Source organism: Atta cephalotes (genome assembly GCF_000143395.1).
Source record: "Atta cephalotes unplaced genomic scaffold scaffold00083, whole genome shotgun sequence".
NCBI classification, from domain to species: Eukaryota; Metazoa; Arthropoda; class Insecta; order Hymenoptera; family Formicidae; genus Atta; species Atta cephalotes.
The window spans coordinates 634,738-661,596 of record NW_012130147.1 but is presented as its reverse complement, the minus strand read 5'-3'; the positions used below and the strand labels follow the sequence as shown (position 1 = coordinate 661,596).

The 26,859-nt window shown below is 33.3% G+C and overlaps 4 protein-coding genes across 4 annotated transcripts in view; 3 read left to right on the top strand and 1 right to left on the bottom strand.

Moving 5' to 3' along the window:
- Positions 1 to 5,524: 5,524 nt before the first annotated feature.
- LOC105624607 (WD repeat-containing protein 78-like) lies at positions 5,525 to 8,612 on the bottom strand. The gene is made up of 4 exons (XM_012205964.1): positions 8,155 to 8,612; positions 7,423 to 7,816; positions 6,456 to 7,025; positions 5,525 to 6,331 (listed from the first exon to the last, which is right to left on the bottom strand). Exons 1-4 carry the CDS (start codon positions 8,610 to 8,612, stop codon positions 5,525 to 5,527), a joined length of 2,229 nt encoding a protein of 742 aa, XP_012061354.1.
- Positions 8,613 to 10,126: 1,514 nt separating this feature from the next.
- On the top strand, positions 10,127 to 13,630 carry LOC105624606 (protein zer-1 homolog). Its single transcript, XM_012205963.1, has 9 exons — positions 10,127 to 10,589; positions 10,676 to 10,991; positions 11,145 to 11,442; positions 11,592 to 11,797; positions 11,920 to 12,091; positions 12,265 to 12,588; positions 12,710 to 12,859; positions 13,058 to 13,310; positions 13,428 to 13,630. The coding sequence occupies exons 1-9, from the start codon at positions 10,127 to 10,129 to the stop codon at positions 13,628 to 13,630; spliced, it is 2,385 nt and encodes a 794-aa protein (XP_012061353.1).
- Positions 13,631 to 17,098: 3,468 nt separating this feature from the next.
- Positions 17,099 to 24,197, top strand: LOC105624605 (trichohyalin). Its single transcript, XM_012205962.1, has 11 exons — positions 17,099 to 17,124; positions 17,444 to 17,634; positions 18,125 to 18,190; positions 18,308 to 18,384; positions 20,590 to 21,056; positions 21,737 to 21,896; positions 22,274 to 22,432; positions 22,522 to 23,013; positions 23,115 to 23,253; positions 23,352 to 23,574; positions 23,654 to 24,197. Exons 1-11 carry the CDS (start codon positions 17,099 to 17,101, stop codon positions 24,195 to 24,197), a joined length of 2,544 nt encoding a protein of 847 aa, XP_012061352.1.
- Positions 24,198 to 26,092: 1,895 nt separating this feature from the next.
- LOC105624634 overlaps positions 26,093 to 26,859 on the top strand; it is a 1,182-nt gene continuing 415 nt past the window's right edge. Inside the window, exon 1 of the mRNA XM_012205990.1 lies at positions 26,093 to 26,220. Within this exon, the coding sequence (XP_012061380.1) occupies positions 26,093 to 26,220 (128 nt within the window). The remainder of the gene's footprint in view (positions 26,221 to 26,859) is intronic.

Below are 26,859 nucleotides of genomic sequence, written 5' to 3'. Positions count from 1 at the left end.
GTATATATATATATATATATATATATATATATATATATATATATATTTTATATAATTATTTTATATAAAATATATTTTATATAAAAATTTTTGATTGTCCTATCATAAACTATCTTATTGTTAATTTTTAACGATTATTTTCTATAATTATTACAAAATATATTATTACAAAATAATAATTAAATATTCTTTTCATAAAAAATGTTTCTTTTTCTGCCAATAAAAAGAGTAGAAAATGTTTTATCTCTTACAATTAAAACCTACTATATACATTCTTCAAGTGGAGTAACGATGTTCACGTATTTATAGCGTGTAAGTATTTCTCTTAATACCGGATAGCCAATAGGAAAAAGACGCAATCCCGTCATAGAATTCTCTCTCTTTCTCGTCCTTTTCCAGAAGATCACTAGCGATCGCCATGTGTAACTTGATAAACAAGTTTACTCGAGGAAGCCAGTATCTTATATACATGCTTACACTGGGTGTTCCAAGCAGACTGAATACTAATTGTTAAACGTGCTCTGCAAAATAAAGCGTGCTTGACTATTTTTAAATGACGAATGCGCTTGAAAAGAACGTTGTCCTGTCACTGACATGATTTTATATATTTCTTTTTCATTTTAATTAAATTAAAATTAAAAAATTGATATTCTTATATCATCATTATGTATAATATATTATACATATATGTATATAATTACTAACAGAATAATAGTTGATAAATTTTTTCAAAATAAAATCCTATCTGCTGCAAACAATTACAACAATTAATAACTAATTAAGACATACGCATTAGGCAAAGTTATCATATTTTAATAATTCAGTCAGTAGTCATATTATATTTATTTTTTTTAAATCATTATAAATTTTATAATAATTTTATTTAATAAACGATTTGTTGTGTACTCAACAAATATAGTCACGCTAGAGAATGAAAATTTAAATGTCAACTACTTTGAAATACTAGGATTATCTCATCCATAAATTCTTATGCACTTGATAATTTTTAAATAACATATCTTGATCAGTGTACATTACTTGTCATTTTCTGAACTCTGAACTTTCACACGTACATGTTCATGACTGGTGAAAGGCACCAAGAGAAGAGAAATAAGATATTTTCGTGATCCCACAAGAACCAAATTTAATCGTGCAAGATTAAATTTTAACACATTGATCTCAAATATTAACGAGGCAATTAACTGAAATGTAGATATATTGATAAAATATACACTATCAGTCAAATGTAATACATTTTGTTTTATGCGCAAACAATTCGTTTCAAAAATAACAACAAAGTGAAAAACGATTTTTTTTATAACTTCATTTGAATATTCAAGATTATAGATGTTGTAAATATTATAATTATTAATTTTAATAATTTAACTAAATACCTCTTGGTTTATATGTATATTTCAAAGCGTCGATGATGACTCTGTGATTAGATTATTAAGTTGGGTATCACATAGCATTAAAAGAGTATTTAGAAAAATTAAAGAGCATAAATAATCTAAGAATTGCTACGCATAATTAGAAAGTACTCAATAATACTTAATCAACTAAGAAAAGGAAAGAGTGAGATTGAAACTTTTTCAACCAGCATCCGTAATCGCAGAAAGATCTCGATAGTGCATTTGGCGACGATTAATCATCTCTCGTGCAATTAAAGATATTAATTTCAATGCGACCGGACACGGCGATAAAATCGATTTTAGTGATCAATCGCGCGAGCTCTCCTGCTAATAATTCGAGTCGCGATTGATTTATGTGCAAATACAATGTTGCTCGCTTCCATGGTATTTTCTTTTCCTCTCTTCCCTTTTTTTCCCTCTTTCTTTCTCATGCTAGCAACTCGTACAACACGTTTGCCTTTGCATTCGCGAAAAATAAATGCATCAGCCATATGACACATCCATCTTCATTTGACGGCCTTGGCCCGAGTATCATACCGATGTTTTTGCCGACAAGAATTTGTGAGAAGCAAAATGATTTACTTATTTTTCTCCAATGAGGGAGAAGTGCGAGAAAGATGGATAGTTGTGGATAAAAAAATCGATGTTAATGATATAGAGTTTAAGATTCAAAAATATGTCTAGCTTTTCCAGAAAAATTTAAAAAATTTTTGAAATAGAATTTGTAATTTTAATCTATTGAGAAATTTATTAAATTTGTAAATGTCTTTTACTTTTTTAAAAAATAAGATTTATAAAATCTTATATGGATATAATAATAATTTACATAATAATGTACATAATAATGTACAGATTAATTTATAGAATGCACTTCACTAACTATAATTTTATAATATTACAATTTATATTTTATAACTTATATTTATAATTTATTGTATAATACTTACAGAAAGAGAAACTAAACTATAATAAATAATATATTCTTGATTATGAGTAATAAATAATAATAAAAAATCAATTAAAGATTTTGTGTACTTACGTATAATCGTATATCATTCGTTGCGTCCAGCAACGTCGTCGTTCATATCGTACATTCAGTATACGTGCAAAATTCCGCGAACACTACTTACGAACTTCTACAAGAGATACTGTAGACGCAATAATATCACAAAATAGCATTTTTGAAAGCTACTTTCAAAAATCATTTAAAATTCTTTGTCACGAATAAATTTGTAATTGTAGTTGGATAAATATTTCGACTACTTCTTCTTTTACTGATCATTAAATTCTTTTTATAATGCATTCGTATACTCATATATATACATTTATACAATATGAATTTAAAATATTAAATTAAATATTTAACATTCTTAAATCTAATCTATTTATAGAACTTAACAAAAATTTTAGGTTCTTTTAGAGCTGTGGGACACAAAAATGTAAGCAGTAATTAGAAAATCAACATGTTGGATTTGTTACTGTTTTACTGTTTAATTATTTTTGTATGGCCCTTACCGTGCAAGGTCATCAGCCTAGAGACTACAATTTAAAGATGGTTCCGCATCATTGGGAACTGCGGTACACATCCAAGTAGTCTAATAAGAAATACAATGCTTAACTGTACTGTTTAAAAAATTTGCAGAGAATATATCCTTAATAACTAATTTAATTTAAAAAATTATTATATTAAAAATTATTATATAATATTATTAATAAGAATAATAATAATAATAAATTTCTTCCTCCCTACTGTTATATAATCAATTTCTATCTTCGTAGGAACTTTCTTTCTTGTAACTTTCTTTTTCTCAGCTACAAGTTTCTTTTCTTGACTTTGACTTTTTTTTATAAATATTAAAATTTCTTTTTCTCTTCTTCCTCTTCAAATTTTTTCTCCTTTTCAATGACTGTAATAATAATGCTTTCTTCTTCTTTAATAACTAAAAGTTTCTTTCCCTTGATCAATTCTTTTTAATTAATGGTTTTTTTGTTCTTTTCAAAAATATGTGTATTGTAAATGTAAACTATCGCTGATCGTAACTACGATCGGTGCAGCCTAACGTGGATTCCTGGCGCGCGTGTGTGTTAATGCCGACGTGATTCTACTGCCGAAGTGATCAGGTTCGCTAATCACCTCTTTTCTCGATGAGCAAAAGAGGATTTTCTTTCTTTACACACGTATGATCACTTGCAGAAAGCACCGATTTAATTTTATTCGATAAAACTCCTCGTAAAACGCAACACCAATCTGAATATCGTAGAACTGACAATGAGTAAGAAGATTGCGATGATGTATAAGGCACTCAGAGAATTTGGGGCTCTTACCTAATTTAAAGTCAAAATTCTATTTGAAGCACATTTTTAATAAAAAAAATTTCGCAATTATTAAAATTTGTAAATTAATTTTTGCAATTTTTCCAGACAAAATAATTAATTTAAATAATTTAATAAAACTTATTAACTTAATTAAAATTATTGTACATCTTTTATTCCTGATAATTCGGATTCCTGATAAATCGGATACTAAGTAACAATCAAAATCAAATAAAAATAAAAAAGAAATAATCTGAGAAATATACTTGTTCATTTAAAATTTTAATTTTTATTCTAATTATACTTTTTGCAAGCAAAAAATGTTATAAATAATTTGTGATTAAAAAAAATAAATGATAAATTGAATTCACGTTGGATAAAGAATTAATAGATAAAAAGATAAAAATAATGTAGCGATAATTCCTATTAAATTATGATTAACCAGTTAATTCTATTATTATCAATTAATTTTATTATTATTATAATCTCCAATTTATTATATTATTCTTGTCTTGTCAGTTATTAATTTCATGTTCCTATTAAAATGATCATTCACTTCATTAGATCCCGATGTCATCCGAAATATTCTGTTCAATCACATAGATTAGAAAATAAATGTTTTATATAAATGTTAATTATTAAACCAACAACAATCTTGCCGACATCATAGAATTTACGCTCACTCGATCAAAATTTCGATATACACATCATGTTATTCATATTATATATAAGAATAAAGAAAACTATTTAATCTTTCTTACTTAATATAAAATAATCTTATAATTTTATCAGTATATCATTTCTTTACTAAAAATATAAATAGCTCACTCTGTCAAAATCCATATTGCTCTCCAGTATTATCATTCATTACCAAATTATTCTCGATCTTGCCTAACAATTATGATAATTAACTTACGATATTCACATCGTCATTCTACTCTTCCGAAGAGGATTTAAAACTTTGCCTCGCTCTTTTTTTCGTCGAATAAAATCCGTTATTCGATGCGATTGCTGGAATCTTGATATTTTTAGGGCGATTCGCGTTATCATTGAGAACGGCCTAAGAAGAGGACTTAGAATTCGCGTAGAGTTGAGCGCGGGCGTAATAAGAGACTGCCTGCTGACGGCGGTAGCCGCGGTTCGTGCCCACAAGCAGCAGCAACACGGAGGAGAACAGGGCAGGGTGAGATGACCCCTCTCTCCTCTCATACACCGGAAGGCTTCAGGCCTGGGCCCCGTTCCCGGCCCCGGCTCCAGCCCCGGCCCCGGCCCCGGTCTCGGCCTGAAGCCGCATGCAAGCGGGCCCCGCTGGCGGAGACCCCGCGGCGAATCCAAACGCTCAGTTTGCTCCCTCCTTCCCTCCCTTCCATCCTCTCTCAAGTGCATACTCTCTCTTGTCGTGATGAGGTTCACGATGCCGCAATCGGCAGACTCGAGAGGGGTCCCCACGTGTCGGAAGAGCCTCTCGACTACAGTCGATAATAAAGCAGCCTTAAATAGAAATCGTCTACATACGATGAATTTTTTTTTTTTAAGGCAATTATTTTCAATCTTTGTTAAAAGAGTATTCCTTTATCATTTCTATCGTTATATAAAAAAGCTTGTTGATATAAAAATCTATATATCTACTGCATATTTTCAAAGAATTAGTTTTACAATTTATGCGTAATCTTTTCCATTGATCCATTTTTGTGATCGTAATCTTCTAACTTAATTAAAAAATATCTTCACAAAAGTATAAATAAATTTCTGTTTTTAATTTAATTCTTTTTGTACTTACCTCGTCAGGAATCGAATGATCAGAATGGTGGGCCGAGTTTCTTCAACTTCCTTAACAATTCCGGTTTAGTTATCAATGCCTTATGGATAGACTCAATTAATACTTTAGTTTGATCATAGGGTGGAAACGGTATGCCTTCGAGATTGTAGACGTAAACGGCACCCTCAATATCAGCGATCACTAATTGATTCCCATTCGCTGTAAAACCAGCAGCAACTAATCTCGCTCCGTTCGGTGAAATCGTTATAGATGCTGGAATATGCGTTTTTCTATGAATATCCCACAGGCAAATCTGGTCGTTTACAATGCTGGCGATAATAGTGGAACTTGTAGGACTCCAACAAGCGTTCCTTACGCATGCCATCGCTGTCGATAGGGTGATAAGTGGCTCGGTAAGACCCTCAGCCCAGATCCTGATGCACCAATCAGCGCCGCAGGTTAAAAATAACTTCTGACAAAAGGGCGAGAACTCAAATGAGTAAATTGGACCGTCATGCGCCAGAAAACTGTCCACGTGCTGATACAAGTAATTTGTGGAGCATCGATAAATACAACCTTCATCGGAGCCGACAAAGTAAATGTTGCTGACAATGGGATGTTTTCGGAGAATAAGTGCACTTGGTTGGCGATTGATGGGCACATCGTAAGCCACACAATGATCTGTTCTAGAAACCCCACTTAGTTTACCTTCGATTCTATATAAACGCATAATCTCTGTGGCAAACAAATCTTCTGCCAAACGATAGTAGTATATCCGGCCATCTTGATCACTAGTATAAATTTGTTCTTGGTAATTAAATTGCTCATCGCCGCTCCACCATTGAACCTGGTGGAAAAAATTAAATATTATCAAAGTTGTACCGTAAATTTCAGAATTAATAAATAAATTAAATATAGTGCGCGTAGTATTAAAGTTAGAATAATAATATCGCAATAAGTAATATACTTACTTGCCAATGTGGTGAGCAAGCTGTCGATGTCTCTCTATGACTTCGCCTGATGATATTCACTTCTTTTGCGCTAACATCAATAACTTTCACACTTCCATCATAGAAACCGATTGCCAGAAGATTCGGTCTTTCTCTGCTCCAATCGATATCGGATAACGGACTATCAAAGGCATACTCGCGACCAGGTTGGCTAGGATTTTTGGCACACCAGATCAACAGTACTCCATCCGCCTTGTTGGATCCGGTTTTAGCGCCATAAGCAACAGCGAGGACGCTCGCGTTGGCCGGATTCCAGCGAAATGCAGTCACAGGACGATTGTGCACCATTTCAAATGCGAATGTCCACAGCAAATCCAAGTGATAATCGAATTCCAAATCCAGAGCGCATGGATCGCGTTTAATTAAGCCAGTAAAACGTTTTTGCGCCTCTGCGAATACATTGTTTGCGATTATACGTTCCATTATGGTTACCGCATACAAGAACTCTGTCTCTCGACAAATACGAGACAATTGCTCCTCGGGGCTTTGATCAGGAATTGTTTCAGGTTCAGGGAGTTTGTATCGGAGTTTCTATTACAAAATGGAAATCTCTTTGACATCTTTTGTAAAAAAATTTCTATATTTTTTAAATTGATCTATATTATTTCATTAAAAAATATTATCATTTTCCGAAATATTAAAAATTTAAAAACTTTAGAAAATCTTTAATCTTTAAATATTCTTTTTCTCTGTTTCATCCTGTGTGGACACATTGTATCTATCATTTCAAAACTCTTTCTTTATATTTAAAGATTTTCTCTAAATTACATTAATTTTTCGTTTATAGAAATAATATGACAATATAATTTTTCCAATTATCTACATATATGTGCACATACATAATATAAATGTTTTTTTTAATTTTCGCGATTTAATGAAAATGCATAATTGCTTTTTTAAAAAGTTTATAATTCCACATAATTTGTACCTGCGCTTCTTGCATTCGATGTATCGATTCTTTCGTGTGTACTATCATATGTCCGTTCTTCTCTATCATCAGTTCCGGTGCCGCATAAGTATCATGGATCACCCAGTTATTCATAATCATCCCTTGATTCCTGCGCGACCTCAGGCCGTAGTAAGTGCCACGTGATTTCGTCAACACATGTATCGTCTGCGTCTCGACATTCACTAGCTTCCGATCGGAGCCCGGACCTATTGTTACATACTCGTAATTCTTATTTTCCTGTTTTATCGCCTGTCCTTCGAGCGTTCGCAGATCCCCAGTCATCTGCAGCATCTCGAATATGAAGAATGTCTGCGTTTCCTTTAAGGTGATTGTCACAGTTTCCGGACGTGTCGCAAATATTGCTGAGTCGTCGCTGTAAATAAATATTCGACATTAAAAAAATATCCTGTATTTATTTAAATCTATTTTACGTATATCCCAGACGACACTACTTCAAGACAGCTCCAGTCTAGGATTGTCTTAAAATAGTTTTATAATAATTAATGTTATAATTTCGCACTCAACAATAAAAATGTAATGCAAAAAAAATTATATAGTGTTGAGTACAAAATTATTAAGTTAATATTAATTAAGTTATTTTCAGTTGGTCGAATAAGATATTTCTCATAAAAATACGATAATGCTCCAAAAGTAAAATTAAATTTACATCGCTTAGAAATAATTAAAACATATAACATAAACTACTGTTACCTAGGTAGAAAAAATGGCAATGGCGCGACATCTTCATCCTTCTCCGTGGGCAAAAACTCACAAACCTGTGTCGACAGTAGACTTTCCATTTGTAAATCATCGGATAAAGACTTAAGAAGGAGAGAAGAATTAGTCACGAGACCGCTGGCTTTCGAAGAAGCTATCTGCAGTTGGGAACCGCTTCCGGTCTGGAATAATCCAATGGTCTCCAAAGCGGTCGTCTGATTCTCATCAATGGTGCTAAAAGCTGCATGGACTAACGGTTTTGGTGTAACATCCATATTCTCGTGAATGATCCGAAAGGCCTGTCGTTGTTGAAGAAGAATCGAAGCGACATTCCGATCGCACCCCGTCTTGCGGACTCGTCCAAAAGCACCGAGCTTTATCTTGGACGAAGTAACGCTCGGAAGCATCCTGGAGGATGTCCGTTGTGATGATTCGAAATCACCGGTTTTCATTCTGCGAATGCCGAATAAAGTTTTATAGATCCAAACGTCTGGAGTAACGTTTGAGATTAGTAAAGACGCGAGCGGAGTTTGGAGTAAATGCAAGTATTTATCACCATTTTTCGTGGTTCCTTGGAAACGCGAAAAATGGCGGTAATTTAATCAATTTTGAATGTATACATAGAGATTGAAAGAAAAACAAAACGCACAGAAATTTACACCAAATACTTAAAAAAAAATGTTCAAATGTTTCAACTGTATATGCAGGAAACAGGAATCTTAAAGAGACAAGAAATAATACATTATTTATTTACAACAAAAAAATATTTTTTAACCATTAGCACTAAAATTTTATCAATATTGTTTATAATTATATTAATAAAGTTATGTAATAACTTTAAATAATTATTTAAAGTTATATTAATAATTACATTTTATCTTGAATCTACAAAGCAATATATCTATATTTAAGTCAAATTTGAGCGAATCTTGCTGGAAAGATTTTGAAAACTGTATATGATTCTACGTGAGCCAATGAATACGATCAACGCGATGATGCAAACGCTTCGAAGCGTTTTTTAATTGGTCAGTTTGTAAAATTTTTTTCTTCTAATTGATCCATGAAATGTTTCAAAGCATTTGTAACGAGACTTTGACCACAGCCAATGTCAAATGCCGTGTAATCGAGTTAAAAGTTAATGGAATATGAATCGAATTTTCTATCATCATTAGGCATATATAAACAGAAAACTGAAAATTATTCTGATACGAATTTAAAAGTAGAAACTCTCAGTGTAAGTGCAGCTCTACTCGCTACACTTGAATTGGATAGCATTTTTGCTCCCTCACAGCTATACATAGCGTGATAATTTCAGTATGATCGATAAAATTACTTAAGATAACGTAGTGATATGTTAGAAACGTCGTAGAATCTAATATATTTATTACGCGGTGCGTGTACTCGCGTAGGTAGACGATGTCAGCGAAAGGAAAGAAAAGAATACACAGGAAGCGTGAAGGTGGTGGAAACAGGGGGTGGGGATGGCAGCGACAGTGATGTGGTAACAGCTGTAGCTTCAAGCTTTTCGAAGAATTTTCGAACAAAATCGTATTAGTGTCTTTTTTTTTTAATACGTATAATCATAACATTGGTAGCTCCGTGAATCGTAGACCACGTTGGAGTACATTGAAAGTTGGAGTGTCGCACATCCGCAGGAGGCCAGACGCGAATCCACGAATGTCGGTGGACGCGGTGATTGCGGCATATATAACTGCATATAACGCGCAGTGCGGACGAAACAGCTAAATGTGGTGTCGGCGTGAGCATTTGTGACGCGCGCCATGTCGCGCGTTCCCAGCTGATCCTACGTTTGACATAACGTGCACGCAGACGTATTCCCGCAGACGTATTCTGTTCAACAGCAGCACCGAAAATAACGTAATTACGAAGAAGATATAACCGCGCGATCTTCCTTGATGCGTGATTCAGTCGTGATCTAGTAAAATCCGAGCTGTTCCGAGAGAGAATGGCGGAGCTGGATGACTTATTTCACACGGATCAATATGTAGGCCCGGAGCGCCTTACTGATTTGTGCTACAAACTGATCTGCGAGAATCTTGACATTATTTCGATAAAGGGAAGACGCGGCCATCGGATACTACGAAAGGGAATAACCTTCCCGAGCGAGATATGCGACAAGATTATAGAATACGCGCAACGTAGTGAGGCGACCGAGGATGACGATTGCTTTTTCTCCATTTTCAAAAATCTAGCGGCGACCCGACTGAAGCACGTTAAGATCTCTAATTGCAGCCTGACCGACACTTCGGTTCAGACGCTTGTCAGCCACAAACTTTATGATTTAGAACTCACTGATTGTAGTAATGTAACAGAAATCTCTATCGAACATATTAATGCCAATTCAGAGAACTTACACAGTTTAGCATGTTATGGAACTTCGATGATTATACCTTCTAGTTTAAGTGCCTGTAAGAAACTATTGTAATCCATGTATTCTATCCTAACGTGATCCAATATGTATGGATTATTAAACTATCTATAATCTTTGTTACAGCCGGCTCGTCCAACAATTATGTCCAACAATTACAATACTATGGACGAGATTACCAAACACGAAGATACGTTTTCAAAACGCCGAATTTAAAGCGACTGGCATTAGCATATGTAGGAATACCTTCATCAGAATATGCACTGCTACTAGCAGGATTAATGAATTTGACGCATCTAGATTTATCCAATAGCTGTAACATTGATACTTTTGAATTTTATCACTTGGTACCAAATTTAGTATCCTTAGCTTTGTACAACGTTAAGGTCAATACTGACCCAAAATCTTTTGTTAAGAACATCTGTCAGTTGAAGAATTTGAGGTATATTATAAAACTTGGATTATACTTAAATAATATAATTGTTACATTATTTAATTAGAAATTTTCTTAAAGATGCAAGTATACAGTTAGATGATACGCAAACTAAGCTAAACTGTGTTAAACAATATAGATTCATATAGAATATTTTTTTAGGCACTTGGATATTTCTCAGTCGTGTCATAAACAGGGACAGTTTGAGAATCCTAATAAGATCTTGTCTGACCTAGTGACTGGTCTACCTCAGTTGGTTTCTTTAGACATCGGTGGCACAAACCTTGCAGGGAGAGGTGTAGCTGAACGTCCCATAAATACAAATATTGAAGACACCAATTTTGGACAGCTTTCCGATATACCAGGACTCGCATCTAAAATACATAAGCCATTACAATTTTTAGGACTTTATGGAACTACTCATGGTGCTTGTAGAAGACATGATATACCAGCAAAAGTGGTAAGATGTTTATATACAAGATGTTTTATAATTCATACCAACTAATTACAAGATGAAAAATTTTTAACTATTTTTTGCTTCATTGCAATAAAAAATTAAATAAAAAATATTTTTAATTTATTTATGTATTTTCTCGTGGTTTGATTTAGGTCGCTGGAGATGCAAATGAGGATCAAATACTGATCGCAGCTCATGTTTGTATGGACAATAAACAAGAATTATTGCAAAAAGTATTGAGCGATTTATACCATGTATTTAGATTTGAAAATTGTCATAGAATGGATCAAGCGCTATGTACTGTCTTGGAAGCGATGGAAAAGCATCCAGCTCAGAAGCATATACAAATATCTGGAAGGTATGTGCATAGATACACATTCTATAATTTATAAATTGCCAAAAGAGACAACTGCAATATTTGAGAAAGCAATTTGTTAAACATCAATAATTACAATTTTAATTTTATGTCGTATATAACAGCGCCACGTTATTTTACATAGTAAAGATGAAGGAAAAGGGTGAATTAGTAGCACGAATGAAGAAAAGGATTATCAGTACTCTCCTTGCTGGTATGAGTACACATAGAGATGAAGAAACTATGATGCGGAACGGTTGTTTGGCATTGTGTCAATTCCGCATACCACATGATGTGGTTTGTATTACTTTGTTTTTTTTTATGTTGCATATTACATGATTAAATATTATTAGTTTTTTATATTAAATCTTTTGCTATTATATTAAATCTTTTGCTCAAATTATAAGATATATTGTAAACAGAAAAGTTGTATCTTTATGTAATAACCATTTATCAATTTATTTGTATAGATGTCCAATTATGAAACCCTTGTAAAAGTACTTCTACATTCAGCCAAACACTCAGAACCAGAAAGTTTCGTTCAAAGAATTGGCATATATCTATTGAACTCTTTAGCTTGTCAAGTGGAAGGTAAAGAGAAAAGATTACTTGGCAAATTGGGTTGTGTTAAGACTATGTTAGAATTGGTGGAGTACAGGGTGGAGACAAATATATTCGACGATGTATTAGAAGTCGCATGGTCGACTATGTGGAATATGACAGACGAAACGTCTATAAATTGCGAACGATTCTTAGATGAGGAAGGCATGGCACTTTTCCTGAAATGTGTACAGGTATGTTTTACAATGTATGTTTGATTATAGGCACTACAATATGTACTTACAATTAGCTTAAGTGTGTATATGCATGTAATTTTCTTTCTATTGCATAATAAATATTCTCTCGCATATCTAGCAATATCCGCATAAAGAAGAACTATTGAGGAATATGATGGGTTTGCTCGGAAATGTGGCAGAAGTCGAATATCTTCGGATCCATCTTATGCAGGAACGATATGTAACTGTCTTCGCCAATCTGTTACGCTCTAATAGTGATGGAATCGAGGTTTCGTATTTTTTTTTTCTTCTCTCACTTTTCCTTTTTTTTTCAATTTTTTGTAAATTATCTATTTCAGTTTTATTCGAACATTTTTTATCAAATTCAAATTTTATCATGTTCAAATTTCTAATATGCTCTTAAATATATATATTTAAATATATATATTTTTCGAAAATATATATATATATTTTTCGATTTGTATAGGTTCCATACAATGCTGCTGGTATATTGGCACACATGGCATCTGATGGTATCGACGCTTGGACAATAGAAAAACCAACTCGTAAAGAGGTTCTTAAATACATGGTACAAGCAATTGAAAGTTGGGACTTAAATGCAGAACGTAATATTAATTATCGTTCGTTTGGACCATTATTACGTCTACTGGATGTGTATCATACTCCTCCATGTCAACATTGGGCTGCTTGGGCTCTTGCTAATCTCACTAAAGTATATTGTATGTATGCAATATTAATATTTCTTATGTCAAACACTTTAAATTATTTGCTGTTTTATATCTGCTCTATATCTGCTCTGTCTTTTGCTATTTTACGATATAATCCGATTTTTTTAGCATTCAAATATTGTGCATTAGTAGTGAAAGAAGGAGGACTAGAGAAATTACATACAGTGATAGCGGATTCCAGACCATACGAACGTATAAAAGAACTCGCAAATTTGGTGATTGAAAATTGCTGTCAATACGAGAGCCATTCCGACGATGTAAATGTTTCTCATTCAGTCTTAGATTCGGAATATCTACGTCTGGATGGCTAAAAAAGATCTTAGTAACATCATTATGCACGTTGCATAACTTATATCGTTTCTTTAGGCAAAACAAATGATTAGTATTACAACATTATGATTAGTATTACAACTTGAACGGATAATAGCCGAGGAATAATTATATAGACGAATCAGAAAAACATGAGTGTGTTACATTAACTTGATAATAATAGATCTGTTCTTTGTAGTTGTACATGTCACACTTTCTGCACTTAAAATATGAAATAAGTATATAATTAGACGGGAAAAAAAAAGAAACGATAAAAAGTACAAAAAGTGTAGCTACAAAGAACGAACCTATTTTTTCGATAAAAAAAAGGAAAGGGATGGATGCTCAATATTATAATTACAAAAAGTTGTGTGTGCATATGTATGTATGTATTTTTTTGTGTTATATGTGTGCATGGATTTGTATGAAGAATACGAAGTATTTTGAAACGAATATTCAATTTTATCCGCAAATATTCATCTTATGTATTATTGTTGGTTAATGATGAATTACATCGAGAATCTTTCATCCAATCGATACATACGGTGTCACAAATGTTTTGCCATAAAAAATATTATTTTGAATACATTCAAGCAAATATATCTAGATATTTGTGCATCGTAATTGCTGATTGTTGATAAATCAACTAAATTTATATTGATTTAAAAAACGGAAAGAATACGGGTTGCTATTTACTTTTAACCGAATGTGGTTATGCTCATGCATGTAAAATACAGATGCTAAATTCATCGCAGATAACATTCTCAACGATGCATTTGTCACGCCGTGTGTATGTGTACATACATACATAATACGTTTTTAATATATAGTCGAGTCTCCATATTCCGTACATCTCTATTCTTAGGCCCAGCCAAAATTTACACCAAAATGTCACTTTGATTTTAAGAGAGACTTAAAACTTTATCTCGTTTTAAAACCAAAAAGAGACAGAGAAGATACAGACAAAATTTTAAGCCTCACTTAAAATCAAAGTAATGTTGGTGCAATCAGGCATTAGTAATCTAAATTTTTGAAAATGATTACTGAAATCACGAAAACACAATGGCTACGTTTAGCAGAGAAAGCAGCTTTGCAACTGTGTAAAATTCTTCAATATGATTGGTCTTGCCCTTAGCTCCTCATTGAGTCTAAAAGTATATTAAAAAATTTTACACAGTTGCAAAGCTGCTTTCTCTGATGAACGCAGCCAGTGGATTAGATGAGAGGAATGGAGGAGAGAGAATAAAATTTATTTGTAATAATGAGCTAAATTAAGGAGGTACGATTACAAAGAGCGAAAATGAATAATCGCAGCTAAAGCTTGCACGTTTACTTGTCTTTAACTAATTATTAACTTTCGTACAATATGTGGATGTTCGGTTTTTTCTCTTACTTTGATTTTCCTTTTCTTGTAGATAATAGTATAGATAATTCGTTCTCATTATATCAGGATTTTTCCAAGACATAAAAATGTGACAGGCTTAGAAGAATATTAAATGTGTAAATAGAATTGCAAAGGAGCAGTACATTAGATTTAAATGTTTTGTATGTTATCGTTATAATTACTATTAAAGAATCCTTGAGAAAATTAACTCTATCAACTAAGTCCCAATTGTACACGATCAAACATATATTTTCATCGAATTTTCAGATTTTCATAAGTTCTTGTTCAATAACAAGAATATATGAAGAAATAATTATATATTATTATCTGCGCCAATATAATGTGACGATGTAACACATCAATGCATACCCGGTTTGTTCGATGTATAATATAGTATTATCTGAAATCATAATAATACGTATTTTATTCTTTTTTTCTATCCTTATTTTTTCTTTTTTTTCTTTTTTTTTTCAAAAACCATTGAGGCTATTTATATAGCTTCAGTGACACAAATTATCCTGGTTCATCACAATAAAGTAGTAGTTGCAAAATAATGTGGTATGATTTTATAATTGTAAAATTAATAATTAAAATTTAATTGATAATTCTAATTAAACAATTTTAGAAAATTAATAATTTTAAAACAAAAAATTAATAATTCAAATATAAATTATATTTTATTTCAATACTTATATCACTATTAGAATTATTAATTTTTTGTTATTATATAGAAAAAAATTAGATCGAGAACAATAAGTATATAATTCAAAATTTTGTTTTGTTGTAATTAAAAATAATTATATTGTTCGAATAATTATTGGAATTTAATCAAAATCCAGTTCTATATTTATCAATCACTTAAAAACAATCTGAAAATCTAAGAGCGCGTTCACATCTTGACGCGGAAATGCTTGCGACAATATACGACGCGATAACGAATGAACATGTAGAAGCTGTAAGTTTATTGGCTGACCATATCATACGATTAAGGCCGTAAGCAAATTGACCAATCGAGCACTTTAAAACATGATATGACATTTTGTGATTGTGATTTCGATTTGCTTGAAACTTTACGATAATGATTAAAATTTTGTACATACGTGTGACAGTCTTGACTTTCATAGGGAGCCATCTTCCAATAGAAATTTTTTTTCCAGGGATAAAATGTCCGTAGCCAAAGTCCCTAAAGAATTCATTCTGCAATTGGACGTATTGGACGTCGAAGGTGACGCATGTTCTTCGTTATTCGTGGCAGAGACGCCTATTCCAAAATGAGCGTGCCGACATTTTAGTTCGTGATTGCTTGGTGGATGACTATTCGATTTGCTCCGGCCTTGGCGCGTTGAATGATTTTTTTCGGAGGAGGAGGCACGCAGTATCGTCGATCGGGGGATACTTGAGCGGTCCGTCGAGTAGGCCGCATACGTAATATACGTACGGGTGAATCAAGAAATCGATTGTAGACGCGTTCTTGTCGCAAGTGTCGCAACGCAACGAAGAGACGAAGGCTGCGACTCCCACTGGATTCGGGTGAGTTTTCTACATCGCGTTCATCACGCGTAAAATAGGATATCAAAATATGGCCATCGCCTTGAAAAATCGCGTTAATACGAGATTATTGACCCTTTTTATCGACTCGTAGCTCTCACGTGGGAATATATTTTCCTGAATATTCCGCGTTACGAAGGGCATGGATATCCGCCACTTCGTGGCGCATCGTCACGTTGCTCGGCGCATCCGGTATCGGGATTTCGCCAACGCGAACAATGGACGCCGTTGTACTTACGAAATCTTTCTCGTGTCTGATCTTACTTTTTCCTTCCCTCGTTGAAAATCGATTTCGTTCGTGGATTTTTACGCGAAATTGCGTCATTCGTCAACGGAGTTCCAACTACGGTCGTGATTATTAATTGGAATAATGACTTGTAAGCGCAGAGAGGCTTAATTAATTGTATATTTCCTACGAATGTAATTTGTGCCACATACGTTGTACAAAAAAATTTATTTTGTTCATAGACCATTGGCGCTGTATCCACTACAGCCCCTTTCTCTTTCTCTCTGTCTCGTTCACCAATAAGTTGCAACCATGAGCTATGGTTACAACAAATACAGGTTGGTAATGTCCGTTTAATTACGCCGCGAGGATTTGCATTGGTTGAAAAAATTGATAAATACTTTATTTTGATGGCACTTTATTGAAACATCTTGAGCTACTTTAATATTATCTCTGTTTTTGCCTACCGTATTTTCACAATTTTATATTTTGTTAATGTACTTGCTATGAGACTCGTTGTTCAATTATATAGTCATAAAGGAATCTTAATTTTTTTTTATTAAGACGCAAAGAGAAGACGTCAAGATATAAAACATGAGAGAAAAGAATAAATGCAATATGAGCGTAACAAGAAATATCTTTCTTTATTTCTTGTAGTTCCACCATGAGTTCTCGTGGTCGTGGATTTAGTTCTCGCGGAGGGGGTTCTTATAGGGGTCGAGGTGGAGGAAACGAGTGGAATGGTTCAGCAGGAGGCAATGTATCTAGAGGAGGATACTCTTCTTCGAGGGGTGGCAGATTCAAATATTCAACGACAAATTATGATTCTAGATCCAAATATAACTCAGGTAATATATAAACGTTAGATATTTAATAGTAACATCATTGGAAAACAATTATGCCCATGAACTAAAGATTTAATGTGAAAATTTTCGATATTTTCTTTATTTCGGTTGGATTTCTTAATTTAATTTCAATTTCAGTCTCTATGAGCATTAGAGAGTACACTTATAAGAGAAATTGAGGCTGTGCTCCATTTGGTGCTGCAAATGCTTCAAAGCATTTAATTGAACAAGACAACAAAATCTGTATTTTAGGATGCAATCCATTTGATGCTACTTTAATCTTTCAATAACAAAAAGAATTTTACTAACTGACCAATCTAAAAATTCTTCAAAGCATCAAGTGGATCGTAGTCTTAAAGCATTAAATAGAAAGCAGTCTAAATTGAAGATTATAAAATATCTAATACTTTACAGTATCACAAGTTGTGTATTAGATATCTTTGTACTGTGAAGTAAATGAACATTGTAATATTGATTATTATTGTATTTACAGGATCGGAAAGATATTCAAGCAGAGGCGGTCGTGGCGAACATTCGAATAGTTATAAAAGACCTCGTGTAAGAATACAAATTAATTATATTTCTATTTATTAAATTTATTTATTAGATTATTTATTGGAAGCGTTTTTGTGATATATTTCAAAATACTAAAATAGTTTCTTTTTTTTTTTTAGGTATTCTTATTCTGCCAGAGATGATCATCGATCATCAAGTGACTCAGCGCGTAAAAGGATAAGAAGTGATTCTTATCAGGTATGTATCTTCTCCTGTTTCTCTCTTTGTAATCTTTTTCTTCCGTTTCTCTATCTCTCATGAGATAGATGATTAATAATTTTACCTCTTTAGACCCAGCATTACATTGTAATGTATATCAAATTTGAAGACTTTTGTTGAAATTATTTAATTCTATTTTATCGTTATCTGAAATTGATGTACATAATAATGTATATGTTGGAAAGTAGTCAAAATTTTGAAAAAAAAATTAATTGTTTAGTGAATTATTTATTTAAGTATGCATAAACTGAATTAAACAAAATTTTTTTTAACATGGTTCCAATAAAATCAGATTTGAAGAGGTTAAGAGAAAAATATAGTACAACCTCAATATACAATGCTCTATATGATAATGTATGAATATTTCCCAACTTGGATTTCTATGAAAAATTTAATGAAAAATTTTTTTCAATAGAAGATTAAAATATTGTTGTTTTATGTAATGTAACGATGGTCCTGAAAGTTTGTCACTTATAGATTGAAGTGTAACGTTTATTAAAAAATGAGTTACACAAAGGAATATTAAATGATTTCAGGACACTCGTATATAAGAAAAATTGGTATATCTTAAACAGAACATTTATAAGTTATCCTACTTTCCTTTCAAGCAACGCGAACCAACGGCTTCTCGAACACTCGTTCTTTTTGCGTTGGGGCGCTACTGCAGAGGAACGCTACAAAAACGTCAAATTATTAAAAGATGAATCATTAAAAGATGAAATATACCTAGATGGTATTTATACGATATTGCCCGCTGTCCGCACATATCCTAGTAAAGTTTGAGAGCTATTTGAAAAATCAATGACAAATTGAATGGATAGACGTGAGAGAGTTACATCATGTTATTCCCCGTTAGAAAACAATAAGTGCAATTATGCCGATTTATTATGCAGTAACGAGAATAAAGAGTATAGAGAAATTGTAGAGAGATAACGACGTCTTCTCAGGCATCGCCTTGTGACATGGGATTTTCATGAAATATCACCCATAAACATCGCTTAATCAATTATTTAAATTATATCACAAATGCTAAATTACAAGAGCACAAATTTTGATTAATATTTATACGTTCGTAGGCCTTTCCAATTGTTATATATTGGGACATGTTATCGACCTTGCGCATAACAAAAAGGGAATTGGGAAAGAATTAATATCTAATGTATGCATATCCCTACAGAATGATACTAGGGAAATACTTGGCATGCATGATACATATGGGGGAGACGAGCGAAATATGGATATACAAGTGTATATATGTATATATAATATCGTTCAAACTATCTTATTATCAAACGCAACTATACGCATAAACATTCACAAATGATTACGTACATAACAACTTTGTTACTTTTATTCGATTCATCTTCGTGTATATGAAATATTTGACACATCACGCCTAATGACAGATATATAATTCGACTAAGTTGGAAAGGTCTATCGAGAGCATTATACGTACGTTATACATATACATACATCGTTGAATGACGACATAGAATTCGTTAGCTCGAGGGAAACGAGCGCTGCTACTACTCCCGAAATTGCAAATATCAATAGAAAGTACATTTTTATAACGAGGCAATGAAAAGATACTTAGGGATTCTTAATTATTTAGGGAAAATCAAATTGTATATCTAGGTGATACAATGAGCATAGAGTAATTACAATTATTAATCCCATATATGACGGTCATGACGCTGAATCATTTTAAACAATAGACAATTAGCACTGCATGCATGGTGATAATCGAATGATGAAATGCAAATGGGTTTGAAAACTGAAAATAGAAACATCAGTTAAAATTACAATGCCGACATTATGCTATTAATCGATCAATCAGTTTTTTATTCAGTCGATTGAGTTAGTCATTTAGCCATTTAGTCACTCAGTCGATCACTCAATCAATCCATCACTCGATGTCAGTCGGTTAGTCACTTGATTAGACTTAACACCAGTTGGACAGTAGCAATTAAGAGGTAAATATGACGTAGATAAATATGTACGTGCGTGTAGAAGGGGAGAAAAAGGATATGTATGCATAAGCACACATACGTGTATACTTATATGTAAATATACATACATACGTGCGTAGAATAAAATAAAATAGAATAAAAGAGAAAAAGGATGGGAGACGAAATAAAAAGAAAGAAATGCATGGAAGGAGCACAATTAAATTTGATTTGGCAGGGTGGAGGTAGCGGTAGCGGCTCACAGAGGTATTCATCGTACGGTTCGTCCACATCGGCGGCTTATGACGATAACAAGGGATCGTCATCGTCCAACGTATACGAGGACAAGAGACAGAGCGAACGCGCGTCATCGTACCATCGTTCGGAGGACCGTCATTCCGCATCACGGAGCTATGCGCCTCCGCCACCCCCTCGGATTAGCGAAATGGCACCGCCACCGACTCAGAGATACACCTCGAGTCGAGGAAGAATATCGCATCAGAGTTCGAATTACAGAGGTCGCATTTCGACCCGCGGCACCGGTGGTAGAGGTGGTGCATTTCATCGTGTGAGCTCTCGATCGGACGTCCTCATGGCTCGCAAGCGTACTCTGCACTCGCTCGACTATCGTCGAAAGCTGCTAGGCTCACGCTCACGAGACTACATCCAGCGTGTGCGCATGACTACTACTAAACTACGCAGGAGGTAATTTATTAATACAGTCACTTACCAAAAAAAATCGTACGCAAATACTATCTTCGTAGCCTGCTTGAATATTCTTCTTTGAAGTCGGTTCATGCAAACCGACTCTCGGTCGATGACCTGAGTGTCACAAGATAATTTATGAAAGCGAACGGACAAAATATACATGCGTGAATAAATGCCTAAGTAAATCGATTGATAAACAGTCAAGATGCAAACAATCATGAAACAAATATTCCACTGCCGACAGAGAGAAAGAGAGCTTTTTTCTAATAAAGAAGAAATCAGTGATGATACGTATAAACGCAATGTAATAACTTTCGATACGAGAGCTAAAATAATTGTACTTAACTCGTCATGAGACATAATTCTCTTTAGAGTTTATAGCGGTATGACTATATACTATTCATATCATATTTTTTGGCACGACCGAGAGTGTGCGAAGATATCAGAACGCGATGAAAAATAAAGAAAAATGAATAATAGACACTTTTAGCGTACACTACGAAACGCATTTCACATTTTGGGATATAAAGCCGAGATATTAAACCGATACTATCGCGATATTTTCTACGTATCATCTATAAGCAAGTCTTGCTCGATGATACAACGAAAGACAAAGAAGCACGAAAATGGAATGCTGGAAAGTAATATAAGTCAAAACAAAATTGCTGTGTCATTAGTAGCGGTACTACTAGGCTACCCGGAAGTAAAAAGGACTCGGGATCCGGGACCAGCGTGAAGGACAAGGATAGAGAGATGGCCAAAGCCATTAATGCAGAATTTTCCGATGACGATGACGAGGAAGATGATAATAAGAGTAATTGGGACGACGAAGAAAAGGTAATTCAGCAGTGGCGTTAGACAAGCTTATCGTTCATAATCCTGGTTTTAAATATATTATGTAACGCAATCGTTACAAATATGTATAATATAAATATTAGGAATCACACAAAGGACACATCTATTACATTGTTAAAATTTAATTTGCACGAATTAATTTTAATCGTTAGTGCTCGTATTAAAATTGCATGATATCGAATATCTAGCATTAAATTCTTAACAATCTTAACTCTCGCCGAGAGTTTGCTCATATATTTAATAGCATATTAAATATATATTTTATATAATGTTTTTAAATATGATGACAACACACATTTTCTTACATGTGAATTTGAATAATTTTATGATGATATTTATTGTGCATCGACATTGTGTAGCCACATGAACGCGATGAAGAGGACATGGAAGAAGAAGATGAGAAGAAGAAAAAAGAGGATAAACGTAAGAAGGAAAAACAAGATAGAGAAAGGCAACATACCGAAGATGAGGAAGAAAAGGATGATGATATTAAAGAAGATGACGATCAGAAGCGAGAAGTGAGTTGTTTCAATTCTATTATTACTAATTATTAAAATGGGTATACTATTGTTGTCATTATTACTATTTTATTGATATTTATTTGTAGGAGGATGAAGATGGTGATGATGAGGAACGTGATGAAAATGAAAAAGCGGAACGCGATAGAAATGCAGATTCCGAAGAATTGCCAAGTAGACGGGACGGTAGAAAGTTTATAAAATTGAAATGCCCGCATTGCGCCCATCACAGCGTTACGTTCAAAGAATATTCACTCCATCTATTCTCTGGACGTCATAGCGCGGCGATGAAACGTATTGCAGCTCGACATAAGGTCACTCTTACACGTATGCGAGTTGTTCAACGGCAAGAACAGAGACGTATTGAAGCTCGTGATGCAGCACGCGGCACTCTACCTTCTCGCACTATGTTCTGTGCTATTTGCAAATTAAATTATCGTTCTTTAAAAGCTGCCCATCAACTGTCTGAATCTCATCGCCAAATGAAACGATTCCTCACACCATTCTGTCGTGTTTGTCGTATCCAATTCCGATCACCAATGTTCTTTGAGACACATATGTGTTCCCTAGAACACATCAAGGTAACTCTTAATATTTCGATAATTATTTTAGTAATTTTACTAATTTTTTATTGGTATGGATAAGACTAATATAAATTGATTATTCTTTTCTTTTTTGTCAGAGAAAGAGTATACTGAGAGAAAGAATGAATGCAAATGGAAGCGGTGAAGCAGAGGCAGATTCGAGCGCACCAGAAGAAGATGACAAGGAAGTCAATCTTGATAATTTTATGACTTTGGATTCTGTAGGTGATGTAGATGGTATGTAACAAAAATGTACGAAATATACTAATTTGTTAAAGTTATTTTCTTCACAGTTAAATCTAATATCACTTTGTCTTATGTATTATTGTTTACAGAAGACGAGGAGACTAACGACAAGAAGAAAGAAAAAGCTGAGGGTGAAAGTTCAAGCGAAGCGGAAAAAAAATCAAAGGGCAAACAGATGATAAAAGTTGGTGCGGAATACATAAAACGTGTCGAAGTACAATACTGCGAGTTATGTAAAGTATATCTGCCACGCAGCGAAAATACAGAGCGAGCAGTTGCTTTACATTGTTCCACTCGCAGTCATCTTAAACGGTATATCACTGTTCAACAGGATAAGATAATCGGTAGATAAAATATTAGTAGTATTTACAATATCGTATATGTGTTGCAGGTATGTGCGAGATAATGATGATAAGGCGCTTAGACGTCAAGCGGAAAGAATACATCTGCAATCGTCATCTTCAACGAATGTGAATTCTACCAATTCCACCGTGACTAATAATACATCGGATAATGCAAAGACTTCTCCTGTCAGTTCCGAGCCACAAGTATCTGCTACACCAGTATCTACTGCGGCTGATAATAACAGCGTTTGCGGCACAGATTATATTAAAATTGAAGAAGAAAAATCTAATAGCTTAGAATCTGAAAAGAATGCGAAAGACAGTAAGAATAATCAGGGGGATGAAGATGACGACGACTACCGTGCGCACGGTAGCGATAAAATGATTTGGGATGATGTCGACAAGGATTTAGGTGACATTTTAAGAGAGAGCGAGGCGGGAGCATCAAAATCGAGCGATGATGAAGATTCGCGTTACGATCGTTTTCGTAATTCGGACAAGAAACAGCCCGGAAAAGAAAAAGAAACTGAGAAGAGCGAAATCCTCGAAGATAAAAGCGGTAATAATAAAATTAAAGATGTAAAAAATTAAAATCGAAAGGACAGATGTTTTTCGAGCTTAATATTATCGTCGAAAATTGTCTTTTGTTATACATTTTCCATTTATTTGATTCATTTTCTGTTATGTCCGTTTCACTTTCTTTCAAATCTCATTCAATTGACTTTTTATAGAATCATGCAAATATACATTTTTTCAAGATATATTTTCTTTAATTGAACAAAAACAATTTCTGTGCATAATGTGCTACACGTGCGAAATATTTAATCATTATTACACGTTTCATTTTTACATTTGTATTGTATCTTCTTCTTCAGTTGAAAACATGTATCAGTTATAATATATCTAAATCTTGCAATTTTCAATTTATGTAATTTTAATATAAATATACATACATACATATATACATATAAGTATTGTATCATTGATATCATATGTTGCCGAAGGATTGTCATTGACATTGTCGAAACATAATTATACACACACACACACATACACACACACACACACACATGCACACACATAATACGTGAAATAATAAAATATACAAATTTCAATTTTCAGTTATTAGCTTGGAGGAAAGCGACTGAGCAATGTGTGCATCTCATGTAAGCACAATTTAAATATAGATTATCGATCACGTAATAAATTCTGCACTCTAGAATTATATGATTTTTTGCTAATACTTGAATTAAATTGTAATTTCATACGTGTGACTGTTATCGATTACTTTAGTAAATACTTTACTACTTTAGTAAATACTTTGCTGATGAAAAATTTTAGAGTGTATAATACTAATGTTCTCTAATACAATATTAGAAATAAATAAATTTCTCGTTCACTTAATGTAAACAAATTTCTTTGTATCTAAGAAGCATTTTTGTCTGTAATTAGTACGATTAACTACTAATGTAGCTGTATTTTATTTGCAAATAAACAGAAAGTCAGATACTCCTTGTAAAGTCTTTCTATTATTTTTATCCCTACTCAGCCCATGTATTCTGTACTCATTATGCAGTCATGAACGCATAACGATTGCCTAACGAGTAACAGAATATAGACAATTATTAGAACGATTTTTAGAAATTTAGTAATGTTTGACGTAATGTTACAATTGTTATATGTTTTTTATATTTGTACATAATGAAAAAATATTTGCATAATTTACAATTTGGACGATTTTAAAAAAGAAGTGTTTTGAATAAAAGTTACTTTGTTCTTAATGCAAAGCATTTGAAATTTTAATATTCCCCTAATCAAGGAAGACTATCAAAATTCAACATTGTAACAAGAGAATGACAAAATCATGCATTTTTATTTAACGATTTCTACAATATTAGAATCTGTAACATTTTGAACGATTTATCCTACATACATTTATGTTGTACATTATTAACATCGTTATAATAGAATATTTAATTTAAATATTAAGAATTTAATAAATTAACAAGTGTCATATGAGCGTTAAAGAAAGAGAAAAACAGAAATGCTAGCGTAGCATTTTGATATTGTGAAACCGATTACATATGCAATGACGTAGCCTACGCATGCGCGCAGAACCAGTTCGGAGAATTTTTACTTTCCAATGCTTGGCACATGGTGGCACATGGATTCGATGGATCCGATGGATCAGTCGTGATTCGTCAGGGAATCATCAACGTCGAGCTATCGTCTTGAATCGGACAGTGTACGAGGGGTAAGATTGACGCGCTGTGTTTCGTTAAAATTCATCACTTTGGTGTTGATTGTAGTGAAACCAGCAGTATTTATAAGAACGGACAGATTGTGCGTTTGCGCAGACGTATTACGATCCGAAGTACGCGTGGACACGCGTTCCAACTGGTCTCTCAAACTTGATTTTCGGCTACGTCCTGAATAAAAAAACACTCGTGTATCCGTGCGAACGATTTGATGCTTGATATTGGATAATGGCACTGATGCGGGGATTACGATCGTCTTTTGTCTTAGGAACGAATTACGCATTCACGTACATGTCTAGTCAAATTGTCCCCGCGAGAACTGTGTCTCTCATGCAACCGCTTTTTAAGAATAAAGAGTAAGTAAAAAACATTGGAACAATGATCGTTTTCTCGAACAGAGCATTTGGAACTTTTAAATAACTTCGACCAAGTTCGGATTAATTTAACTGGTGCTCACAGTTCAATCGGTAAGATTGTTTACAAACTTGTACATACAATTCATCATTTTTAATCTAATTTCTTTTCACTTATCAGATAACAAATAGTGATAATTCTGCACACGTTAGAGCACTAAGTTACACTTGACAAGTTAATTGTCGATAATCAGAGTTTGGTCAAAGTAGTTAAAGTTCTTTATATACTCAGTCGCTTTCTGCTTGACACTGTAACATTAAGATAATTAGTAAGATTAGTATTATTAAATCTTATTAATAACTTTTTCATTTTAAAAATCTCAAAAAATGCCTCGTAAAAATTGCTACGAAGAAAAATTTCTAATACATGAGAAATTTTTAGATATATTTAACTAAACAAAATTACAAATTTCTAGATAAAATTATGTCTAACTTTAGCAATGTGTAAATAATTAATTAAAATTTGCATTGGTAAGAATTATTAATTCGTGAATATTTAAGTAAAATTAAACTTTTGTTGGTAAAACGATCACGAGGTGAAATATCAAAAATAAGTGTGTGTATGTATATATATATATATAT